Source organism: Panthera onca, chromosome A2 (genome assembly GCF_046562875.1).
Source record: "Panthera onca isolate mPanOnc1 chromosome A2, mPanOnc1 haplotype 2, whole genome shotgun sequence".
Lineage (NCBI taxonomy): Eukaryota > Metazoa > Chordata > Mammalia > Carnivora > Felidae > Panthera > Panthera onca.
In genome coordinates this window covers 5,790,565-5,809,140 of record NC_138340.1, presented here as the reverse complement: position 1 = coordinate 5,809,140, position 18,576 = coordinate 5,790,565, and the positions used below count along the sequence as shown (strand labels likewise).

Here is an 18,576-nt window from a genome sequence, read left to right as displayed (position 1 = left end):
ATCACAACAACGCCCTCACCATCCCTCCCCTCAGCCCCGAGAGACCCTACAGGCATCACCCTGCCCGGGGCCACCCGCCCAATGGCCCTGCGGCCACCTACCCATGCAGCTCTTCATCAGCATGAAGCCGCTCTCGTAGCCATGGAAACACTCACACTCGAAGCTGCCCGGGGTGTTGACACAGGTGCCCCGGCCGCAGAGGTCAGGGGAGATGTGGCACTCGTCGATGTCTGGGGAGAGAGGGGCAAGGCCGGCCTCCGTGTCTCTAGACACGGAGGCTGCACGGGAGCCCCGAGCTGCCGAGCTGAGCCAGGGATGGGGATGGAGGTGTGGCGACTGCACATCAGAGAAGGGCAGGGAACTCCCCCCACCCCGGAGGTCACCTTTGTCAGCCCCTCCTCTCACAGTCGGAATCCCCAAGGGCCAGAGAAGGCAGCAGGACCAAGAGTGGGTCTGGACCCCATGTGTGATCTGAAGCCCCCACTCCTGCAGGCGCCCCCGGGGTGGGCACATACCTGTACAGTTCCTTCCCCGAGCATCCAGGGCGAAGCCCCCGGCACAGGAGCAGCGGAAGCTGCCCACGGTGTTGCGGCAGGTGCCGTGCACGCAGAGGCCGGGGAACGCCTTGCACTCGTTCACGTCTGCAGTGCGGGAGCACGAAATGTCAGTCAAACCCCTCCAGGGTCCCTGGGCCTGCCCCTGAGATTTCACACCTCTGACTGCAGACGCGTTGCTCTCTCCCAAACACACTTCCCGCCACAGGGCCTTTGCCTGTGCTGTGCCCTCTCCCCATCCTCCAGGCTCCCCGCGCCCGAACACACCTTTATAGAAGGGCCGGCCTGACAGGAAGTCCTGGCTGGCGAAGCCTAGTCCCCGGGGACATAGGCTGGCAAATGCCGGGGACTCTGGCTCTGGGCACGCTTCACACTCATCCCCCCAGGCGGCCCCCACGGAGCAGCAGCAGACGTCCATCCGGTACTTGCCGGGCAGGGCGGCCCCACACTCGTCCTCATCCCAATGCAGGAAACAAGGCTCCAGGCGCACGTCTACACAGAGGGACAGTCACTGGGTCCCACCCCTGCCACAGTGTGCCTGCTGTCACATGGCCGATAAGGTCTCCCTCAGCAGCACCTGTCTGAAACTCCCTCCCCAACAGGAAGGGCGCAAGGGGAGTGCCATTATCGACATTCTACATCACCTAGCGGTAACACTTCCTTAACAATGTCATGCAACATTTTAGTGGCAATACCTTGCTGTGTTAAGGTGCTTGCTATGGGCAGGGCACTGTTCTAAGCTCCCCAGCCTATGCAATCCTCAAAATAGACATCAAGATGAAAATATTAGCATCATGTTCATTTTACAGGCAAGAAAATTGAGGCACAGAAGGGTTAGGTAGCTTGTCCGCGGCCACACGGCGAAAGGCAGAACCACGTTCACGCCAGGCCATCTGGCTCCAGAGTGTGTGTTTGATCTGCAAGATGCCCTCAGAACAATCCGATGCCAGATAAGCCTCCATCAAGACCAGAGACAAGAATCCAAGAGAGCCTAACTGCAAGCCTGGGGTCGGCTGCCTATTTTTGTAAATAAAGTTTTATTGACACGCAGCCACATCCCTTTGTTTCCGAATTGCCTGTGCCTGCTTTTGCGCTACACGACAGACCTCCGTAGCTTCAACAGGGACTGTGTGGTCCGCAAAGCCAAAAATATTTACCCCTGGCCCTTTGCAGAAAACGTTTGCTGAAACCCTGGTCTAGGAAAACTTCTGTTTCCCGAAGAAATGCATGATCGGGCAGGTCAGTTTGAAGATGAGACCTTGTTTTAGAACCTCGAGAACCTCTGGGAACCCTGTGACGCACACAGGGACGGGTGCCCTGGCCTGGGGCTAATGGTCACGTCTGAGCAGATGGGGCCGGAGTCAGCACCTCCCTGTTCACCCGGCCCCGAATTCAGCACACGGGTCCTGTAATGCGATGGCTTTTTTCTCTTTCCTCGATTCCTTTCTTTCCTCGGTTAGATTTGGGGGCCAGTGGGAGGACCCACCTAAAACTCGGTTCAGAAGCCAAGCAAAGTTGAGAAGGCACCTACGAGGAGGCTATTAGCCAACTGTGGGAAGAAACCGGACAGCAGGCAGAGCCCTGTTTGCTTGGCTGACACATGCTTTTGGCCAAGAAATGTCCGCTTCAAGATGTGGAGAGTGGCGGGCGCCAGGGGGGCTCAGCTGATTAAGCGTGTGACTCCTGGTTTTGGCTCGGGTCATGATCTCACGGTTTCGTGAGTTCAGGCCCCGTATCAGGCTCTGTGCTGACAGCAAGGAGCCCACTTGGGATTCTCTCTCTCCCTCTCTCTATCTCTCTCTGCCCCTCCCCTGCTCATGCCGTCTCTCTCTCAAAAATAAATACGCTTAAAAAATTTTTTTTTTTAATTTAAAGATGTGGACAGTGGCAACATCGAGAAACCCTCACCCCGGGGGAAAACGTCTCAGATCTCTGAGCCTGATGGGGAGCCATTCAGAGTGAGTGTTTGAGCCCTGGATGCTGAGGGAGATTCCTGGGCATGCTAGAGGTGCCCCCCCCCCCCGCCCCGTGTAAACCTTTTTGGTAACAAGAAAGAATGAATGAAAGTTGCAGATGGTATTTTACAAGAGCTTACCGTTAGCAAGGAGCCTTGTTAAAGGGCAGGTAAGTGAAAGGGTGAAACCCCCAAACAAATGTCTTTCAAGACACGTCAATGAGAGATGAGCAGGGAGCAGAGGGCCCCAGAGGACCCCCTCCCCAGTCCCTTCTGTCCCTAGGAGGGGTCTCCAGGCCCCGGCGTGGGGGCCACGGAGGGAGGGCAGGCAGCCCCGCACAGTCCCACTTGGACTCACCCACGCAGAGGCGGCCGGTGGTGTCCAGTGTCAGGCCGCTGGGGCACTCACAGCGGAAGGAGCCGGCAGTGTTGAGGCAGCGCCCGTTGGGACAGACCCCGGGGAAGACTTCACACTCATTCACATCTGGGCAGGGATGGAAAAGGGGGAGAGGCAAGGAATGGAGCTCCCCCGCTGGGGGTTCAGGACACCCAGGCTGTCCTCGGGAAGGCGGAAATGGGACAGTGCCAGCTTCGGGGGCTGGGGAATCTCGGGGAAGACCCCAAGGAAGGGCAATCTCTACCTTGATCTCAAAAGACTTCAGGACCCCAGGCATCCCCCACGACAGGCACCGGCCCGTGTGCAGCTCGCGGGGAGGGGTGAACCACAGAGGGGCAGGGAGTTACCTTCGCAGGTGAGCCCCGTCATGCGGGCAAAGCCGCGGGCGCAGGCGGGGTCTGTGGTTGGGAGAACCAGAGTGGGCACAGCAGTCACTTTCTCTATCCAGACCCCCGTTCTCTCAACGGGCACCCAGGCAACCACAGTGGCCACCCCCCGTTCTCTCAACGGGCACCCAGGCAACCACAGTGGCCACGCCCGGGAGGACCCCAAGAGCCCCCCCCCCAGGGGGCTCCCGGGGCATTACCGGGCTCGCAGCGTTCGCACGGGCTCCCCCAGGCAGCGCCCAGGGTGGCGCAGCACTGGGACCGCAGGGAGGCTCCGCGCAGGTTTGCTTCACAGCGGCCGTCCTGGACCTGGAGCCAGCAGGTGCCCTTGGTGCTGTCTGCGGGGGAGGCGGCCACCCATGTCACCTGCCAGCCCACACCTGCACGCCGACCCACAGAAGCCCAGCCTTCCCCAGGGTGGGACGCGGGGCCGGGCAGCAGGGTCGCGGCTGCTCCACGGGACTCGGGGCCTCTCACCTAGACACACGGTGCCGGACGGCCCCAGCCGGCTGCCGGGGGCGCATTCACAGGCATAGGAACCGGCCAGGTTCCGGCACAGACCATCTACACACGGGTTGGACAGGCACTCATTGATGTCTGCAAGGACAGTCCCCCACCGGGTCCTGAGCTCTGGGAGGGGAAGCCCCGGCTGGCCAGGACCCCCGTCTCCTCAGGGGCTGCCAGGGTCCAGTGACATAGGATGCACCCAGGTACACGCGTGGCCACACATGTACTTGGAGGAGGCACACGCACGCAGGCAGGGTGCACAGGAACGGAAACGCACAGGCACGCACGCCCAGGTGCTTGCACCGAATCGTGCTGTGCGCTCAGACAAGCACGGTGACACGCGGGGTCCCAGGAGCACGCACATGTCACCGTGGAGGGACAGACAGGATGGGAACAGTGGCCCTCAAGGGAGTCACCGCACAAGAGAGGACGCGACTGAGGGGGCAGGAGGAAAGCCCAGGGAGGAGAGGCCTGGATGTGGCCGGGGAGCAGGTAGCAGGCAGCTGATGGGACGCGGGGGGGGACAGAAGTCGCTCCGGAGTAGGGCGAGCAGGGCTGCTGGGGGGAGGGAGAGAGGACAGAAGGCCCAGGGAGAGGTGGGGTCATGCAGAGGGGGCACGGCCACACGACTGCTGGGGAATAAGGACATCGATACAAAGTGTGCACATGCTTGAACATGCGTGTGAGCATGTGTGTGCGCGCACAAGAGCGTGTGTGTGAACACACATCTAAGTGTGTGAAAGCATAAGGATGTGGGCACACGCATCTGAGAGCGTGCACCTGAGTGTGTGTAGCTACATGGGCACGTCTGTGAGTGTGAACACGGGTGTGTGTGTCCTGAGTACCAGTCTGCGTAACTGAGTGACTGCGCACACACACGTGTGACTGCACGCACAAGTGTGTGCCTCTCAGGGTGTGACTGTGTGTGGCTGAGTTCAAGTGTGTAAAACGTGAGAAGGAGTGTGTGCATGGGGGTACGCGTGTGTTTGAGGGCACGCACCCATGAGTGTGTATAACTGTGTGAGACCGAGTCTTGAATATACTGGTCTTCGAGTTATGTGAGTGCGAATGTGTGTGTAACGAGCATACGTGCGTCTTTCAGCATGTCTGTGTGCACGCACCACACGCAGCACGTGCAAGTGCCTGAGCATGTACGCCTGTGTGTACACGCCACATGCAACGTGTAAGTGTGTGCGTGTGCCATGCAGCGTGTGTGCCCGAGTGCGTGCATGTAGGCACACGCAGCATGCAGAAGTGTCTGAGAGTGTGTGCGTGCACACAGCACATGCAGCACGCGCCTGGGCGTGTCCGTGTGCACACACAGCATGCACGAGCGTCTGACAGTGTGTGTGCGTGTGTACACGGCGCACGCAGCACGCGTAAGTGTTCGAGCGCGTGTGCGTCTGTGTGCGTGCACGCTGCACGCTGTGTGACCGGAGGCTGTACCTTCACAGGTCTCCGTGTCCTGCCGGAAGCTGAAGCCCTGGGGGCAGGAGCAGCTGTAGCTGCCGGGGCTGTTCCGGCACCGCCCGTTGTCACACAGGAGGCTGTTGCGCGCGCACTCATCCACGTCTAGGGGCAGGGGTGGGGGCGGGAGGGCGCGGTGAGGGCGTCTGCGGAGAGGGGAGGCCCGCGCACCCGCCCACCGCCCACCGCCCACGCTCACCCACGCACTGCTTGCCGGCCGCGCCCGGCTCGTAGCCCAGGTTGCAGACGCAGCGGTAGCTTCCGCGAAGGTTCTCACACATGCCGTTGGTGCAGACGTCGGGGTCGAGGGCACACTCATTGATGTCTGCAGCAGGAAGACGACAGAGCGGCTGCTCGGGCTCCTAGGAGCCTCCAAGAAGCCAGGTCCCCCGCGGAGGCCCGAGCTTCAGCCCAGACCCCGCCTCATTTCCCTCTAAACCAGCGTTTCTCGGCGCGGTGGCCCTTCGGGGCCGTTCTTGGCTGTGGGGCCGTCCTGGGCACTGTAGGACGCTGAACAGCGTCCCTGGCCTCTGCCCACGAAACGCCAAAGGCACCCTTCGCAATATTAATGCCAACAGTGCCAAATGTTCCTGGGGGCAGAGCCGTCCTCAGTCTGGCGCCCCTGGAGCAAACCTTGTACCGCGGCAACACGATCACAACAAAGGCAGTCATACTTGCTACCGTCGCGGAGGGCTTACCATTTTGTGCATATTAACTCGACTGACCCTCACAACAGCCCCGAAACAGGCCCTATTATTGTGCCCACTTCACAGACAAGGAAACTGAAGCACAGACAGGGTAAGTAACCTGCCCCAGGTTATTCAGCCTGTAAACAGTAGAGCTGGGATTCGAACACAGGCATCTGGCTCCAGAGCCAGTGCCTTTAACTGGATGAGCGGGTGGTGGTCCAGATGTCTGTCCTCCCCCAATGGCCCAGAGGTCAAGGGAAAATCAACTGTATCCTAAGTCCTTTGGTTACCACTCAGGCAGAAAGGCTGTTTCTGTGTGTGTGTGTGTGTGTGTGTGTGTGTGTGTATTCAGCAAACCAATGAGAAGACACACACATGGGCAATTTCCTTTGCTTTCAGGTTTCACTTGTACAGATAAGGCCCCTTGGGCTGAGACCTGCTGTGGCCACGGGAGATCAGCCAGGGATCCCAGGGTAGGGACTGTCGGTCATGGGGGGAATGACAAGAACCAGGGAGGTTGGAGAGCGACTGGAGCAAAAAAACCACAGCTCAGGAGGGAAAGGAGGTGTGGGAGAAAGCACAGCTTTGCACACCCACCATCTCTAACTCTGTGGGTTGAGTCGCGTCTTCCCCAAATTCATACGTGAAAATCCTAAACCCCCAGGACCTCATCATTGGACCTTATGGCAAAACGGGGTCTTTGCAGAGGTGATCCAGGTAAAACAAGGTCGTTAGGGTGGACCCCCCATCCATTCCAAGATGATTGCATACCCATAAAAAGGGGGAAATTCAGACTCAGACACGCAGGGAGGACCCCACGTAGAGACGGAGGCAGAAATTGGGGCTCCTTCCAAAACGCCAGTGACCACCGGCAGCTGGGAATACAAGCAAGGAACAGGTTCTCCCAACCCTATCTACACGTTGATCTCAGACTTTGAGGCTCCATAGCTCTGGAGGAATAAATTTCTGTGCTTGAAGCCCCCCGCCCTCCCCCAGCCCGTGGTGCCGGGCTACGACAGCCTCCGCAAACTGACACGGTGCCCAGCCAGCACCCCGCCCCCCTGCCCTCTCCCGACACCCGCTGCCACTCACCTCGACCATCCGTGGTGATGCCCAGACCGCTGCCGCACAGAACCTGAAACTCAGCTGGGGTGGCAGAGATAGGGGGAGAGGGGGCAGTGGTCATCGCTGCACCCAAGCCACTCCCAAGGACATGACCCCTTGGTGTGGAGCAAGAGTCTGGGACCCGATTGCCTCCCCCAACGGAGACAGCAACTTCCTGCGGTGTCTTCTTGGGGAGAGTCACCAGCAGAGAGATGCCCCCCCCACAGCCCATAGGAACCAATACACCTGTCCCCGCCCACCTCCAGGATGATGAACTAGAAGGTCTACGGGGACACAAAGGCAGGCTGGGCCAGGCAGCAGGACACTCACCGGAGTTCTTGGCAGGGCAGAGCTCGCAGGGCTCCCCGAATCCGTGGTCTGGGCTAGCACAGCAGCACTCAGATTTGGTGACCGCCCCGGGGAAGGGGCGTGTGCAGGAGCCCCGCTCCAGGGCCCCGTAGCAGGTGCTGCGCACGTGGGTGTCCACGCACACGCGGCCGTCCGCACCCACCGCCAGCCCCCCCAAGCAGTGGCAGCGGAAGGAGCCCTCGGTGTTGGTGCAGCGGCCGTTCATGCAGATGCCCGGAGTCTGGCACTCGTCGATGTCTGGGGGGGGGGGGGGGGGGCGCACGGGGAGGCTCTGCAACGGGTCCCAGCGGGCCCCACCGCACCCCACCCCTGCCCAGCCCGTCTGTCCGGCCACCGGGCCTCACCCACACAGTCGCGGCCACCAGGCGCCAGTAGGAAGCCGGATTTGCAGAGACACGTGAAGCTGCCGTCGTCATTGAGGCACACTCCGTTGGTGCACATGGTGGTGGTGGCACATTCGTTGTGATCTAGGGACACCGGAGAGGCTGGAGCCCCGCCCCGGCCCCTGGCTCTGCCGGCCCTGCTCACAGACCGGCCCCCCCTCTCACTTCTCCTCTGCACAGCAGAGTGAGGACTGAGCCCCCAGGACCCCACCCAGGGACTGGGAGCCCCACCAGGCAACTGGCTCTGTCCGCCTGGCTGTCAGTCTGTCTGCTGGAACGCGAGCGCTCCTGGGCCACGCTCGGGTGGGGGCAGGGGGGTCTTTGGCTCCACCTGCATTCTTCCTCCTGGCACAGGTCGGTGCTCCATAAATATTTGTTCAAAGGCAAAGAGTGGTGGCTGCACCAGCCTGTACGAAACGCCACCAAATCGTCCCTTTAAAAATGGTCAAAATGGTTTGAGGCTATGTACGTTTTGCTGCAATTTTTGTCTTTAATAAAGGAGGTGGTGGTGTGAATCTCACCTCAGTTCAAACAAAGAAAAGGGGAGAACAGGGGCGCCTGGGTGGCTCGGTTGGTTGAGCGACTGACTTCATCTCAGGTCATGACCTCGCGGTTCGTGGGTTTGAGCCCTGCGTCGGGCTCTGGGCTGTCAGCTCGGGGGCCCACTCTAGATCCTCTGTCCTCTCCTCCCTCTGCCCCTCCCCCACTCGCACTCTCTCTCTCAAAGATAAACGTTAAAAGAATTTTTGAAAAAAGAAAAGAAAAGGGGTGGGGTGCCTGGGTGGCTCAGTCGGTTGAGAGCCCGACTTCGGCTCAGGTCGCGATCTCGCGGTCCGTGAGTTCGAGCCCCGCGTCAGGCTCTGTGCTGACAGCTCAGAGCCCAGAGCCTGCTTCGGATTCTGTGTCCTCCTCTCTCTCTCTCCGCCCCACCCCTGCTTGTGCTCTGTCTCTCTCTGTCTTTCAAAAATGAATAAACACTAAAAAAAGTAGGGGGGGGACAGTTGACAAGAACTTGGTCTCACTGTAAGGAAGCAGTAGGTGCAGAAATGAGTATCAAAGTATCCGTTCTGAGCAAAAAGGACTACGTCAAAAAAGCAGAAAGGTGGGAATGCGAGCTGGTGCAGCCACTCTGGAAAACTGTATGGAGGTTCCTCAAAAAACTAAAAATAGAACTACCCTATGACCCAGCAATTGCACTACCAGGTATTTATCCACGGGATACAGGTGGGCTGTTTCGAAGGGACACATGCACCCCATGTTTATAGCAGCACTATCAACAATAGCCAAAGCATGGAAAGAGCCCAAATGTCCATTGCTGGATGAATGGATAAAGAAGATGTGGTCTGTATATACAATGGAGTATTACTCGGCAATCAAAAAGAATGCAGTCTTGCCATTTGCAACTACCTGGATGGAACTGGAGGGGATTATGCGAAGCAAAATTAGTCAGAGAAAGACAAATATCATAGGACTTCACTCATATGAGAACTTTAAGACACAAAACAGATGAACATAAGGGACGGGAAACAAAAATAACATAGAAACAAGAAGGGGGACAAAACAGAAGAGACTCAGGAAGGGTAACAAAAATAACATAAAAACAGGGAGGGGGACAAAACAGAAGAGACTCAGGAAGGGAGACAAAAATAGCATAAAAACAGGGAGGGGGACAAAACAGAAGAGACTCATAAATATGGAGAACAAACTGAGGGTTACTGGAGGGGGTGGGGGAGGGGGGATGGGCTAAATGGGTCAGGGGCACTAAGGAATCCACTCCTGAAATCACTGTTGCACTATATGCTAACTAACTTGGATGTACATTTAAAAAAATTAAACATAAAATTAAAAAAAAAGAAAGGAACGAGTGAATGAATGAATGAGCGATGCACACAACAGTCTGTGTGGGAATGTCAATCGCAGTATACCCATAATTGGGAAAAGTGGAAACAGCCCCAACGTCCACCAGCTGAGGGGTGAAGAAACAAGATGGCGCTCACACACGCTCCCCGAACCCCATGGTCCTGATCCCACGCTCTCAGCCAGACTGCGACAGGACAGGACAGGACCGGGGTCGGACAGCCCCTGCTGGGATTCCGGGAGCGAACGCAGGAGGGAGGGAACGAAGGAGTCAGTTAGTTGGCTGAGGGCTTCCCAGGGGTGGTGGCGGCACCACGCTGGCCGCTCGCTCTGAGAAGTGTGGGTGATGGGTTGCAAGGGCTGGGGGGGGGGGGGCACGGACATGTGGCAGGCTACCCCCGAGGCACTGGCAGGTGCAGCACGAGGGTGGTGCAGGACCACCCCGAGGACCCAGGTGGACTTTGGGATGGCCCCAGGCCAGCCAGCCTGGTGGCTGCGGCCGGGGAGGGCCCCCGCGGCGACTCGAGGGGCGGCAGGGGCCGCGGCGCAAGAAGGATCTCGAGCAGGCTGGCTGGGTTCAGGAGTGGGAGCGGGGGCTCTCTCTGCCTTAGGGACGGAGGTGGGTGGTCTACAGAGGAGACCGGCAAGGTGGGCCCCACCGGCAGCCACCGGGGCCCCCAAGCCCCCTACCCACCTGCCCACCCCCGACTCACCCACACAGTTCTTGCCCCCCGGGCCGAGCTCGAAGCCCGCGTTGCAGGCACACCGGAAGCTGCCATCTGTGTTGACGCAGCGGCCGCGGTGGCACAGGTTGCTGCCCACAAGGCACTCGTCCACGTCTGGGTGGGGGTGGGGACGCGGGGGAGGTGGCAGGCGGTCAGACTCGGGCGCAGGCCGCCGAAGCAGGCTCCCCGCCGGCAGGGCAACCCCAGCGCCCCCGCTCTCCGACCGACGGCCGTACCCACGCACGCCTGCTTGGCCACCGCCGCCTGGAAGCCCTCGTGGCACCGGCAGCGGTAGGAGCCGGGGGTGTTGACGCAGTCTCCGTGGTGACAGGGGCTGCTGGCGCATTCGTCCACGTCTGTGGGCAGAGGACCCTGAGCCCCCGCCCGGCGGGGTGCGCCCCCCCCCCCCCAACCCGGCCGCCGCTCACCGATGCACTCCCCGCGAACGTCCTGTGCGTAGCCCACGTTGCACTCGCAGCGGTAGCTTGAAGGGGTGGGCAGGCAGCGGCCATTGAGACACAGATTGGTGAAATGCCGGCAGATGTCGATGGTCTGGTTCAGGGTGGCTGTGCCTGAGGGCGGGGACAGCAGGCGCACCTGAGTCTAGGCCGGGCCTCTGTGTGTGGACGCCCACGCGGAGGCTGGAACCCCGCCCACTTCAGCCTGGAGTCCCGCCCTAGCCGCAGACCCCCCACACCGGCTGACACCCCACTGTGGGCCCAGACCCTCACCATGGAGTGAGACCTGCCCCCCCCCCCGCCCCGCCCCGCGCCCGGTGCCAGACCCCTACCCAAGGCCTGAACCCTGACTTTGAGGCCCAGATCCCACATCTACCCGCACCCCCAGACCGCTGTCCGTATTTTCATTTCTACTGCCCAGGCCAGGACGCCCACTCCAAAGCCCTGACCCTCCCCCTGAGGCCTGGACCCCCTCCCCAAGTCTTGGATGTCTCTTCCCAAGCCCCAGGCCTCACCAATATGGGCGTTGCCAAGGCCCAGGCCGGGAACGCCACGCCCATTGGAGCCATGGGGGCTGTGCCACGCAGGCCCAAGGCCAGGACCCATGCCGTTGGATCCAAAGCCAGGGAGACCAGGGAAGGGGCCGGGATAGGAGGGCAGCAGCGGGAGCCCCTGCACGCACAGTCGCTGGAACTCATCTGCAAGGAAGCAGAGTTTGAGGCCAGGCCCTCAGTCGTGCCCCAGGGGCCGCAGTCGTCAGGCAGGAGCTCGGGGGGGGGGGGGGGGGGGGGGGGGGGGGCAGAGGAAGGAGGGGGGGCAACCCCAGGCCACTCACCAGAGCCCCTCGGAGGACATGGCTCTGGGGCTGGGCCGGGAGCCCAGCACCTGCCCCTGTGACAGCAACACTGCCTCTGAGTGTAACGGCCAGCAAGGTCCCCGGCACAGCGGCCTACAATCAGCACCGAGAAGCAGGTGCCAGCCCGGTGGTCTGCAACGGGGATGGGAAGGATCTGTTACCAGCCCTGGGTTCAAATCCCAGCTCCACCAACACTGCAGAACCTGCAGAACAGGTTTCCTTGCCGCTCTGTGCCTCAGTTTCCCCATCCATCGAATGGGGGTGCTCAGACCATCCACCTCACCTCAGAAGAAAGTCGCCGGGATGGAAAAGTGGAGGGGGCCCTGTGGGGCACATGGCCGATTGTCACTGAATGAGAATCTTATTACCAAGATTTCCAAATGATCCCAGAGAGATAGATTTGGGCTCATTCCAAGTGAAAGCATTCTGATGCCTACCGCTGGTGTTGGTAGTAAGCTCCCTGTCCCTGCGGGCATTCAACCACACCGAGGACGACCCTTTGGTTTTGGGGGGCTGCCCGGGTTGGGAGGTCAGGCTGAATGCTCAAGCGAGGACGCCAGGATCTGTGGCCGTGTGCCCTCACCGGCCAGCCCTGGGAATCTGGGGAAACCTAAGAGGCTGTGAATTTGAGAAGAGGCCCAAGGAGCAGACTGCTGGATTCATGACCACGGACTGCAGCCCCAGGGGGACTGAACCAGAGGCTCCCCAGACACGAGAACCACGGACACTCTTCCACATCCCACTCTGTTCTTGGGCTGACAGCTTTATGCAGTGATCAGCTTTCTCAGGCCCAAAGAGTATTTTTGGCTTAAAAGCGCACAAATCCTGGCCAGTGGCCCACAGTGAAACTTCTCCCACCAGCAGGGAGGGCCCCGGACAGCAGCCCCTGTCCTGCCCCGCCCAGGGCTGAGAAAACAAGCACACATTTCTACCTCCCCAGCTGGACCCCCAGGTGCACGTGTGACAGCTGGGGTACCATCCCAGCCCTTGAAAGGTGGGTTGAGGGGGACAAGGCCTGCCCAGAGGAGGAGAGGTCAACAGACTCATTCAAGGTCACACAGCCACTAAAGAGGGAGGAGGGATGGGAACGCAGATACCCAAACCCCAGGGGATCTGACCAAGCAGCCGCCTCTCAAGTAGGGAAGACAGAGACAGAATGTGAGGATTTTAACAAAAACGATGCTGCTTCTGCTCACAGAGCACCCACGGTGATCGGGCCCAGCCAAGCACCCCATCTACACCGCTCTCTCGTCTTTATGAATGTGTATCGCATGCCCACCACATCCAGCTCCGGGCAAATCACTCCAAAATTGTATTTAATCCTCCATGACTCCAAGAGGTAGGTATCGCCACCATCCCCATTTCACAGATAAGGAAGCTGAGGCACAGAGAGGTTAAGACACTTGCCTGAGATCACAGAGTTTGTGAGCAGCTCAGGTAGCAGTTGGCACCCAGGACATTGGCTCAAATCTAGGCTCTACTGTTTAGTGGCTGGGAGAGACCCCCTTTTTCCACCCTTTATTCCAGGGGACTTGCCCAGAGGTGTCGTCTACGCTGGCCATGACGGCCCCCAGAGGTGAAGGCATAGAAGGTCTGGCGTTGGCCACAGCACGCTGGCAGAACTCCAAACACAATACTCCCAACCCTGCCTGGTAGAGGCCCAGCCAGAGGGGCCCTGGTGATGCTGGGGAACTGCCAAGCCCCTTCGCTCCTCCCCAAACCAGGGCTCTGCCCATCCCCCGCCACAAGTGGCCATATTCCTGGCCAACCTCATTAACCACCGGCAATGTCTAAAGTCTAATGACCAGCTCAGCAGGACAGCAGGACAGGGAGTGAGAGCCCAAAGGTCCCCCGCCTCCCAGGAGGGGGGTCCAGGGTGGGGGTGGGGGGCTTACAGGAGTGTGGGCCTCGGTAGGAGGCATGGCACAGAGGACCTCATCCTGGCTGGGGGGGTGGGGGGGAGGTCTGGGGAGCTGGGTATGGCCATATATTCTGGACTTACTGAGTTGGCTCAAGCAAACCTCCCCCTCTGGGTCTGTTTCCCTCTCTCAGACACAGGGTGTGGGGGAAGATGGGGAACTCTTTAGAAGTCTCTGGGAAGTCTCTTTAGAAGACAAAGCAATGGGTAGAAGGGCACAGAGACCGAGGCCAGAGGGTCAGGAGGCATAGAGACAGGGAGCCAGAGAGGCAACAAGGGTGGCCAGTGAGCCAGAAGGGCACGGGGTCGACGTCCGAGGGGCAGAGGGGCGGGGCAGAGGGGCGGGGCGGCGGGAGAGGGGCGGGGCGGAAGTGAGGGGCTTAAAGACTGGGGTCCAGAGAGCACAAGGGCTAATGGGTAGGGAGCCAGGAAGCCAGAGGGGAGGGAACCCTGTTCCAGAAACGACAGAAGGACATAGAGACCCGAGGGCTAGAGGAGCCCAAGGGCCGAAGGGTTGCAAATATATTTGAGCACGGGGCCTGTCTCCTAACCGCCCCGTGTCCCTCCAGCACCCCCCAGGCCCCAGCTCACCCAGGCAGCGGGAGCCATCCAGGCTGCTGGCAAACCCACGGGGACAGGTGCACACAAAACTGCCAGCTGTGTTGGTGCAGCCGCCCCCGGAGCAGAGGCCCAGCACGCTGACACACTCATCCACATCTGTGTAGACGGATGCCTCGTCAGAAGCGGGTCTGCCACCAGCTGTACCCGTCCTCTTCCTCCTCCTTGCAGGGGAGGCTGAGCTGCCCGGACCCAAAGGAGGCCCCTAGTCGTCACCCTCTCCATCACCCACCTTCACACTTGGCACTGTTCTCACTGAGCCGGTGTCCAGTGGGGCAGCGGCACTCGAAGGAACCCACGGTATTGATGCAGCTGCCCCCCTGGCACAGGCCCGGGACGGACTGACACTCATCCACATCTGCAAGGGAATGAGAGGTCCGTCAGAGGGAAGAACCAAGGCTGCAAGGGATCCCATTCAGCCCTGGCCCCCAAGACCGTCCTCCCTACTCGCTGACTCCCTTACCTTGACAGGCCCCTGTGTGGATATTGGGGATGAAGCCTCGGCGACAGGGGTGAGGCTGTGCAGGACAGAGCTCACAAGGGACACCCCAGGCCTGGCCCACGGTGGCACAGCAGAGTGCTTTGGTGCACACGAGGCCGATCAGCTGGTGCCGGCACCCCTCAGGGCCCACTTGACCGAAGCAGGGGCCCGTCCGATAGTCTGTGAGACAGGGTAGCTGGCTACTTCAGCTGCCCCCACCCCAGAACTTCTCATCCCTGCAGCCCCAGCTCCGGCCCTTACCTCTCTTACTCAGACCACTGCTGTGGCCTCCTTTACCAATACAGCAAGCAGCCTTTACTCATGCTGTACCCCAGCCCTATCAGACGAACTCCTATTCACCCTTCAAAACCCTTTCTCCCCAAAGCATTCCCCAACCAACCTCCAAAAGAGAGGCCAGGACCTTCAAGTCCACAAAGAGCAGAGCATGTCAGAGAAGCCGACCACTCCCCCTGGCCCACCCTCCCTTCAGGCCTGGGCAGAGACCATAGATACCCAGCAGGACAGCCTGTCTCATCCCTGAGTGCAGGCCAGGCCCTGCCAGATCTCCCAGACTCGAGGAGGGACCCAGCACAACACCACACCCCTGACCCCTGAGCCCGGCCAAAGGTGGTCTCTTGAGTGCCCCCACCTCTGTACACGGGCTCAGATGTGGGCTTCCTGGTTCCATCCTCCAGATGGTTCCAATCAAGGGGCTGGCGACAGACCAAGGGAAGCCCCTCCCAGAAGGGGAAGGCAAAGCCGGGCCCCCTAGACCCGTATGGAGGAGGAGACACGCAGAAACCAGCAATGGTCCCGACTCCACTAAGCCCAAACAGTTCCAGAATCTCACCTAATTCACCCAGAACTCTGGAGTCCCCCCGGCTCCTGCCTCTCTCTGGGGCCCTCACCGGCCACCACCCACTCAGGCCTCCCTCTCTCACCCGCCCCACCGACCCTCCTCTCCCTCAGCCACCCCACGCTGTTCCCCTTCCCCATCGGTCAGCCCGAATTCCAGTTCCCAAAAGCACCCGGCTCGCACCGAGGTGACCCTCCCAGTCCCTCCAGCCTCTGACTCATAGCTACACCGTCCCCACCCCGGCTTTGGCCACACATGGGTCTTTTCCTCGAGCAGCACCTCCCAACACTGGGGTCCGCCCACCTCCGCCGGCCTGGGCTCCTGGGCCACACACGCGGGGCAGCCTCGTGGCTCCTGCAGCCGAAACTTCACCAGCCCGGCGTCCCCACCGCTGCCCACTCCTGCTGGCTTTCTCCTTCTCAGCTTCCCCTGGGCTCCGTGCTTTCTGCACACCCTGAGTCACCCTCGCTTGTCTTCCGCCAGAACCTCAACCATCCGCTCAGCTTCGGGCCCACAGACGGGGCAGCCCCGGGCCCGGCCGTCCAGCTATTTCCACCTGCCCCGCATTCAGCTTTTCACAAAACACCATTGCCTCCCAACAGATGACCCCCGCCCCACCTCAGCTGTGGGAGTATTTTGACAATGGGGGGGGGGTGCATTAAAGGGAGGCTTGTCCATCTCATGAACTCTGACTTATCTCTTCTTCCAGGAAGCCCTCCCTGATGCCCTTCCCTGGAGCAGCAGTTTCTCTGCCCTTCACAGCACCGGGGACACTAGAAAGGAGGCCAGCTGGAGCCTCCCAGGGCCTGGCTACATCTCAGGGGCTGCCGGGAAGCCCCCTGCCATCCCCCAAGGCCCCTACCCCACGCCCAGCTTGGTACCTCTCTCACACCGCGGCCCCATGAAGCCATACGCACAGGCGCAGCGGTTCGGCCCTATGCAGCGGCCCCCGTTGTGGCAACCACGGTCACAGACGGCTGTGGAGGAAGAGAGGAGGGTGGCCTGAGGTCCCCTCGCAGCAGAGGGAGCTGGGGCCCCGAAAAGCCCATTTTCACCCAGGAATCCCCACCGTGTGGCCCAGACCCAATGAGAAGACTGTGACGATGGGTACGTATGTCCCTCCCTTCCCTGGTCCCAGAAGAGTGGCCCGCGGCTGGTGGGGGGGGCAGCTGACAGCAGAGACCCGCCCTCTGGGCCCCCCGGGCCCAGGTGTTCACTGGAGATACTCACGCTGCCCACACACCGTGCCCGTGTAGCCCCTCTGGCACAGACAGGACTCCCCTCGGCAGCTGCCCCCATTCACACAACTGACGCTGCACCCTAAGGACGGGAGGAGGGACACGCGGCAGAGTGGTGACAAACCCTCGAGATGCACGAGATCGGTGGCAAGACGAGGCTGGCCCGGCCCGGCTCTGGTCGGTCCTCCGGCAAAACCAGCCTGGGCCCCCAGTGGCATCCGGGAGCCTCCCACCTTCTCCTCCTGCCCCCGGGGGGGGCCATCTCCCTGCTCACCTCGGCTTCCCCCACAGCTGGGGGCCAGCTTCCCATCAGCACAGGTGCACAGGTTGGGCCGGGAGCAGAAGCCGTCACCACAGGCGTGCCTACAGACGGCTGGCATGGGCAGAGCAGGTGACAGTCAGTCAGGGCTGGGACCCGAATCCTGTGCCGCCCCTGCCCCGCCAGTGCCCAGGCAAGGCTCTGGGTTTCTGTGGGAGCCACGAGGAGAGGGGCTCTTTGGGCCAGAAGGGCTGAGCACCGAGGACAGAAGCCAGAGACGCTGGGTCGGTGACTGTGGTGTGGAGGTGGAGGGCTCTCCTGGGAGTGGAGTCAGATTCTAGAACCTGGGGGGTGGGGGGGTACAGACTGGCAGAGATAGAGACAGATGGGGGGGAGACAATGGGAGGGAGACAGACAGCCAGGGGCAGAGACAAGGAGGCAGTGAGGCAAAGGAAATGAACATAGCAGGGTGGCCTGGGAGCCTGAAGACAGGCCAGGGCCAATCCTGTGGTTCAGCCTGACGCTCCTGGTCAAGTCAGCTGGCAAACAGGGTTGGACTTGCCAGGGGGTTAGAGAGCTGCCCTGGCGTCCCGCCCCCTGCGTCCCCTTCCCCCCGCCCCACCTCCAGAGGGCAATGGCACTCACGAACGACACACTGGTTCCCGCCTGGCAATGTCCTCCAGCCGGGACAGCAGTAGGCGTGGAAGCGGGAGCCGCACACGTTCGGCCTTTGGGAGAGCGCGGCACAGCGGGTGAGCCCCTGCCCTGCAGGACATCCCCTGGGCCTCCTTCCCCCAACCCAGCAGGACAGCCCAGCCCAGCCCACACCCCAGGGGCCTGTCAGCATGCCGGGAGCCACGCACCCCTGCAAGATGCCCGGGCTGCCACGCCTCCGCACACGTCCGGGACCTGCAGACTCCAAGGCCCTGTCCCATCGGCCGTGGACACCCACCATGCACAGCAGGGCCGTCCAGGCCAGCAGGAGCAGAGCCAGGGGCCCCCAGGCCATGGTGAAAGCCCCAGCCCTTCTCCTTGCTGAGCACAGGCCTTTCAGAACCATCGTGCGTCCCTCAGAGGCTGCAGAGGGGAAGCAGAGTCAACGGCAGCAGAAGCCACAGAGTACCCAGGGGAACCAGGAGGCTGGGACGGCTGGATGGCAGGGTGAGGGGACGGGGAACAGGTACTAGAGCCCAGGGAGGCATCCAGCCCTGACCCAAAACCAGGTGAACAGTCAGGGCAGGCTTCTTGGAGGAGGTGTGATGTCTCAGAGTTAGCTGAGAGAAGAGTGCTGGGAGCAGAGTGCGCAGTGAGAGCACAGGCGGGGGGAGTGTGGAGTGGAACTTCAACTTGCCGTCCAGGGCGACGGACAAGCCCTGAAGGGCGTGAAGCGGGAGGAACAAAGGCAGAATGGGTGTTTTGTGGGGTGTGGAAGGGCTTGCAGGGGCCTGGGAGGAAGCGTGCAGGTGAGGAGGCTGGGGCAGGGGTCCAGAGAGGGGAGGG

At 60.9% G+C, this 18,576-nt stretch overlaps 1 protein-coding gene across 3 annotated transcripts in view; it reads right to left on the bottom strand.

The window, feature by feature from the left end:
- FBN3 (fibrillin 3) overlaps window positions 1-18,136 on the bottom strand; it is a 56,119-nt gene extending 37,983 nt beyond the window's left edge. For 2 of the 3 annotated variants that reach the window (XM_081791491.1, XM_081791490.1), the window contains exons 1-25: window positions 17,940-18,132; window positions 17,722-17,804; window positions 17,092-17,190; window positions 16,810-16,899; window positions 16,461-16,556; window positions 14,706-14,903; window positions 14,475-14,600; window positions 14,216-14,341; window positions 11,686-11,838; window positions 11,366-11,548; window positions 10,821-10,964; window positions 10,629-10,748; window positions 10,381-10,506; window positions 7,772-7,894; window positions 7,389-7,664; window positions 7,047-7,100; window positions 5,465-5,590; window positions 5,245-5,370; window positions 3,769-3,888; window positions 3,492-3,629; window positions 3,253-3,303; window positions 2,867-2,992; window positions 822-1,046; window positions 516-641; window positions 102-230 (exon numbers count right to left, since the gene is read on the bottom strand). In XM_081791491.1, coding sequence (XP_081647617.1) covers window positions 102-230; window positions 516-641; window positions 822-1,046; window positions 2,867-2,992; window positions 3,253-3,303; window positions 3,492-3,629; window positions 3,769-3,888; window positions 5,245-5,370; window positions 5,465-5,590; window positions 7,047-7,100; window positions 7,389-7,664; window positions 7,772-7,894; window positions 10,381-10,506; window positions 10,629-10,748; window positions 10,821-10,964; window positions 11,366-11,548; window positions 11,686-11,838; window positions 14,216-14,341; window positions 14,475-14,600; window positions 14,706-14,903; window positions 16,461-16,556; window positions 16,810-16,899; window positions 17,092-17,190; window positions 17,722-17,804; window positions 17,940-18,085 — 3,310 coding nt within the window. In that variant the 5' untranslated portion in view covers window positions 18,086-18,132. Of the gene's footprint in view, window positions 1-101; window positions 231-515; window positions 642-821; window positions 1,047-2,866; window positions 2,993-3,252; window positions 3,304-3,491; window positions 3,630-3,768; window positions 3,889-5,244; window positions 5,371-5,464; window positions 5,591-7,046; window positions 7,101-7,388; window positions 7,665-7,771; window positions 7,895-10,380; window positions 10,507-10,628; window positions 10,749-10,820; window positions 10,965-11,365; window positions 11,549-11,685; window positions 11,839-14,215; window positions 14,342-14,474; window positions 14,601-14,705; window positions 14,904-16,460; window positions 16,557-16,809; window positions 16,900-17,091; window positions 17,191-17,721; window positions 17,805-17,939 lie in introns of all 3 variants that reach the window. The other variant, XM_078443491.2, reaches the window with a different exon arrangement.
- Window positions 18,137-18,576: the final 440 nt, after the last annotated feature.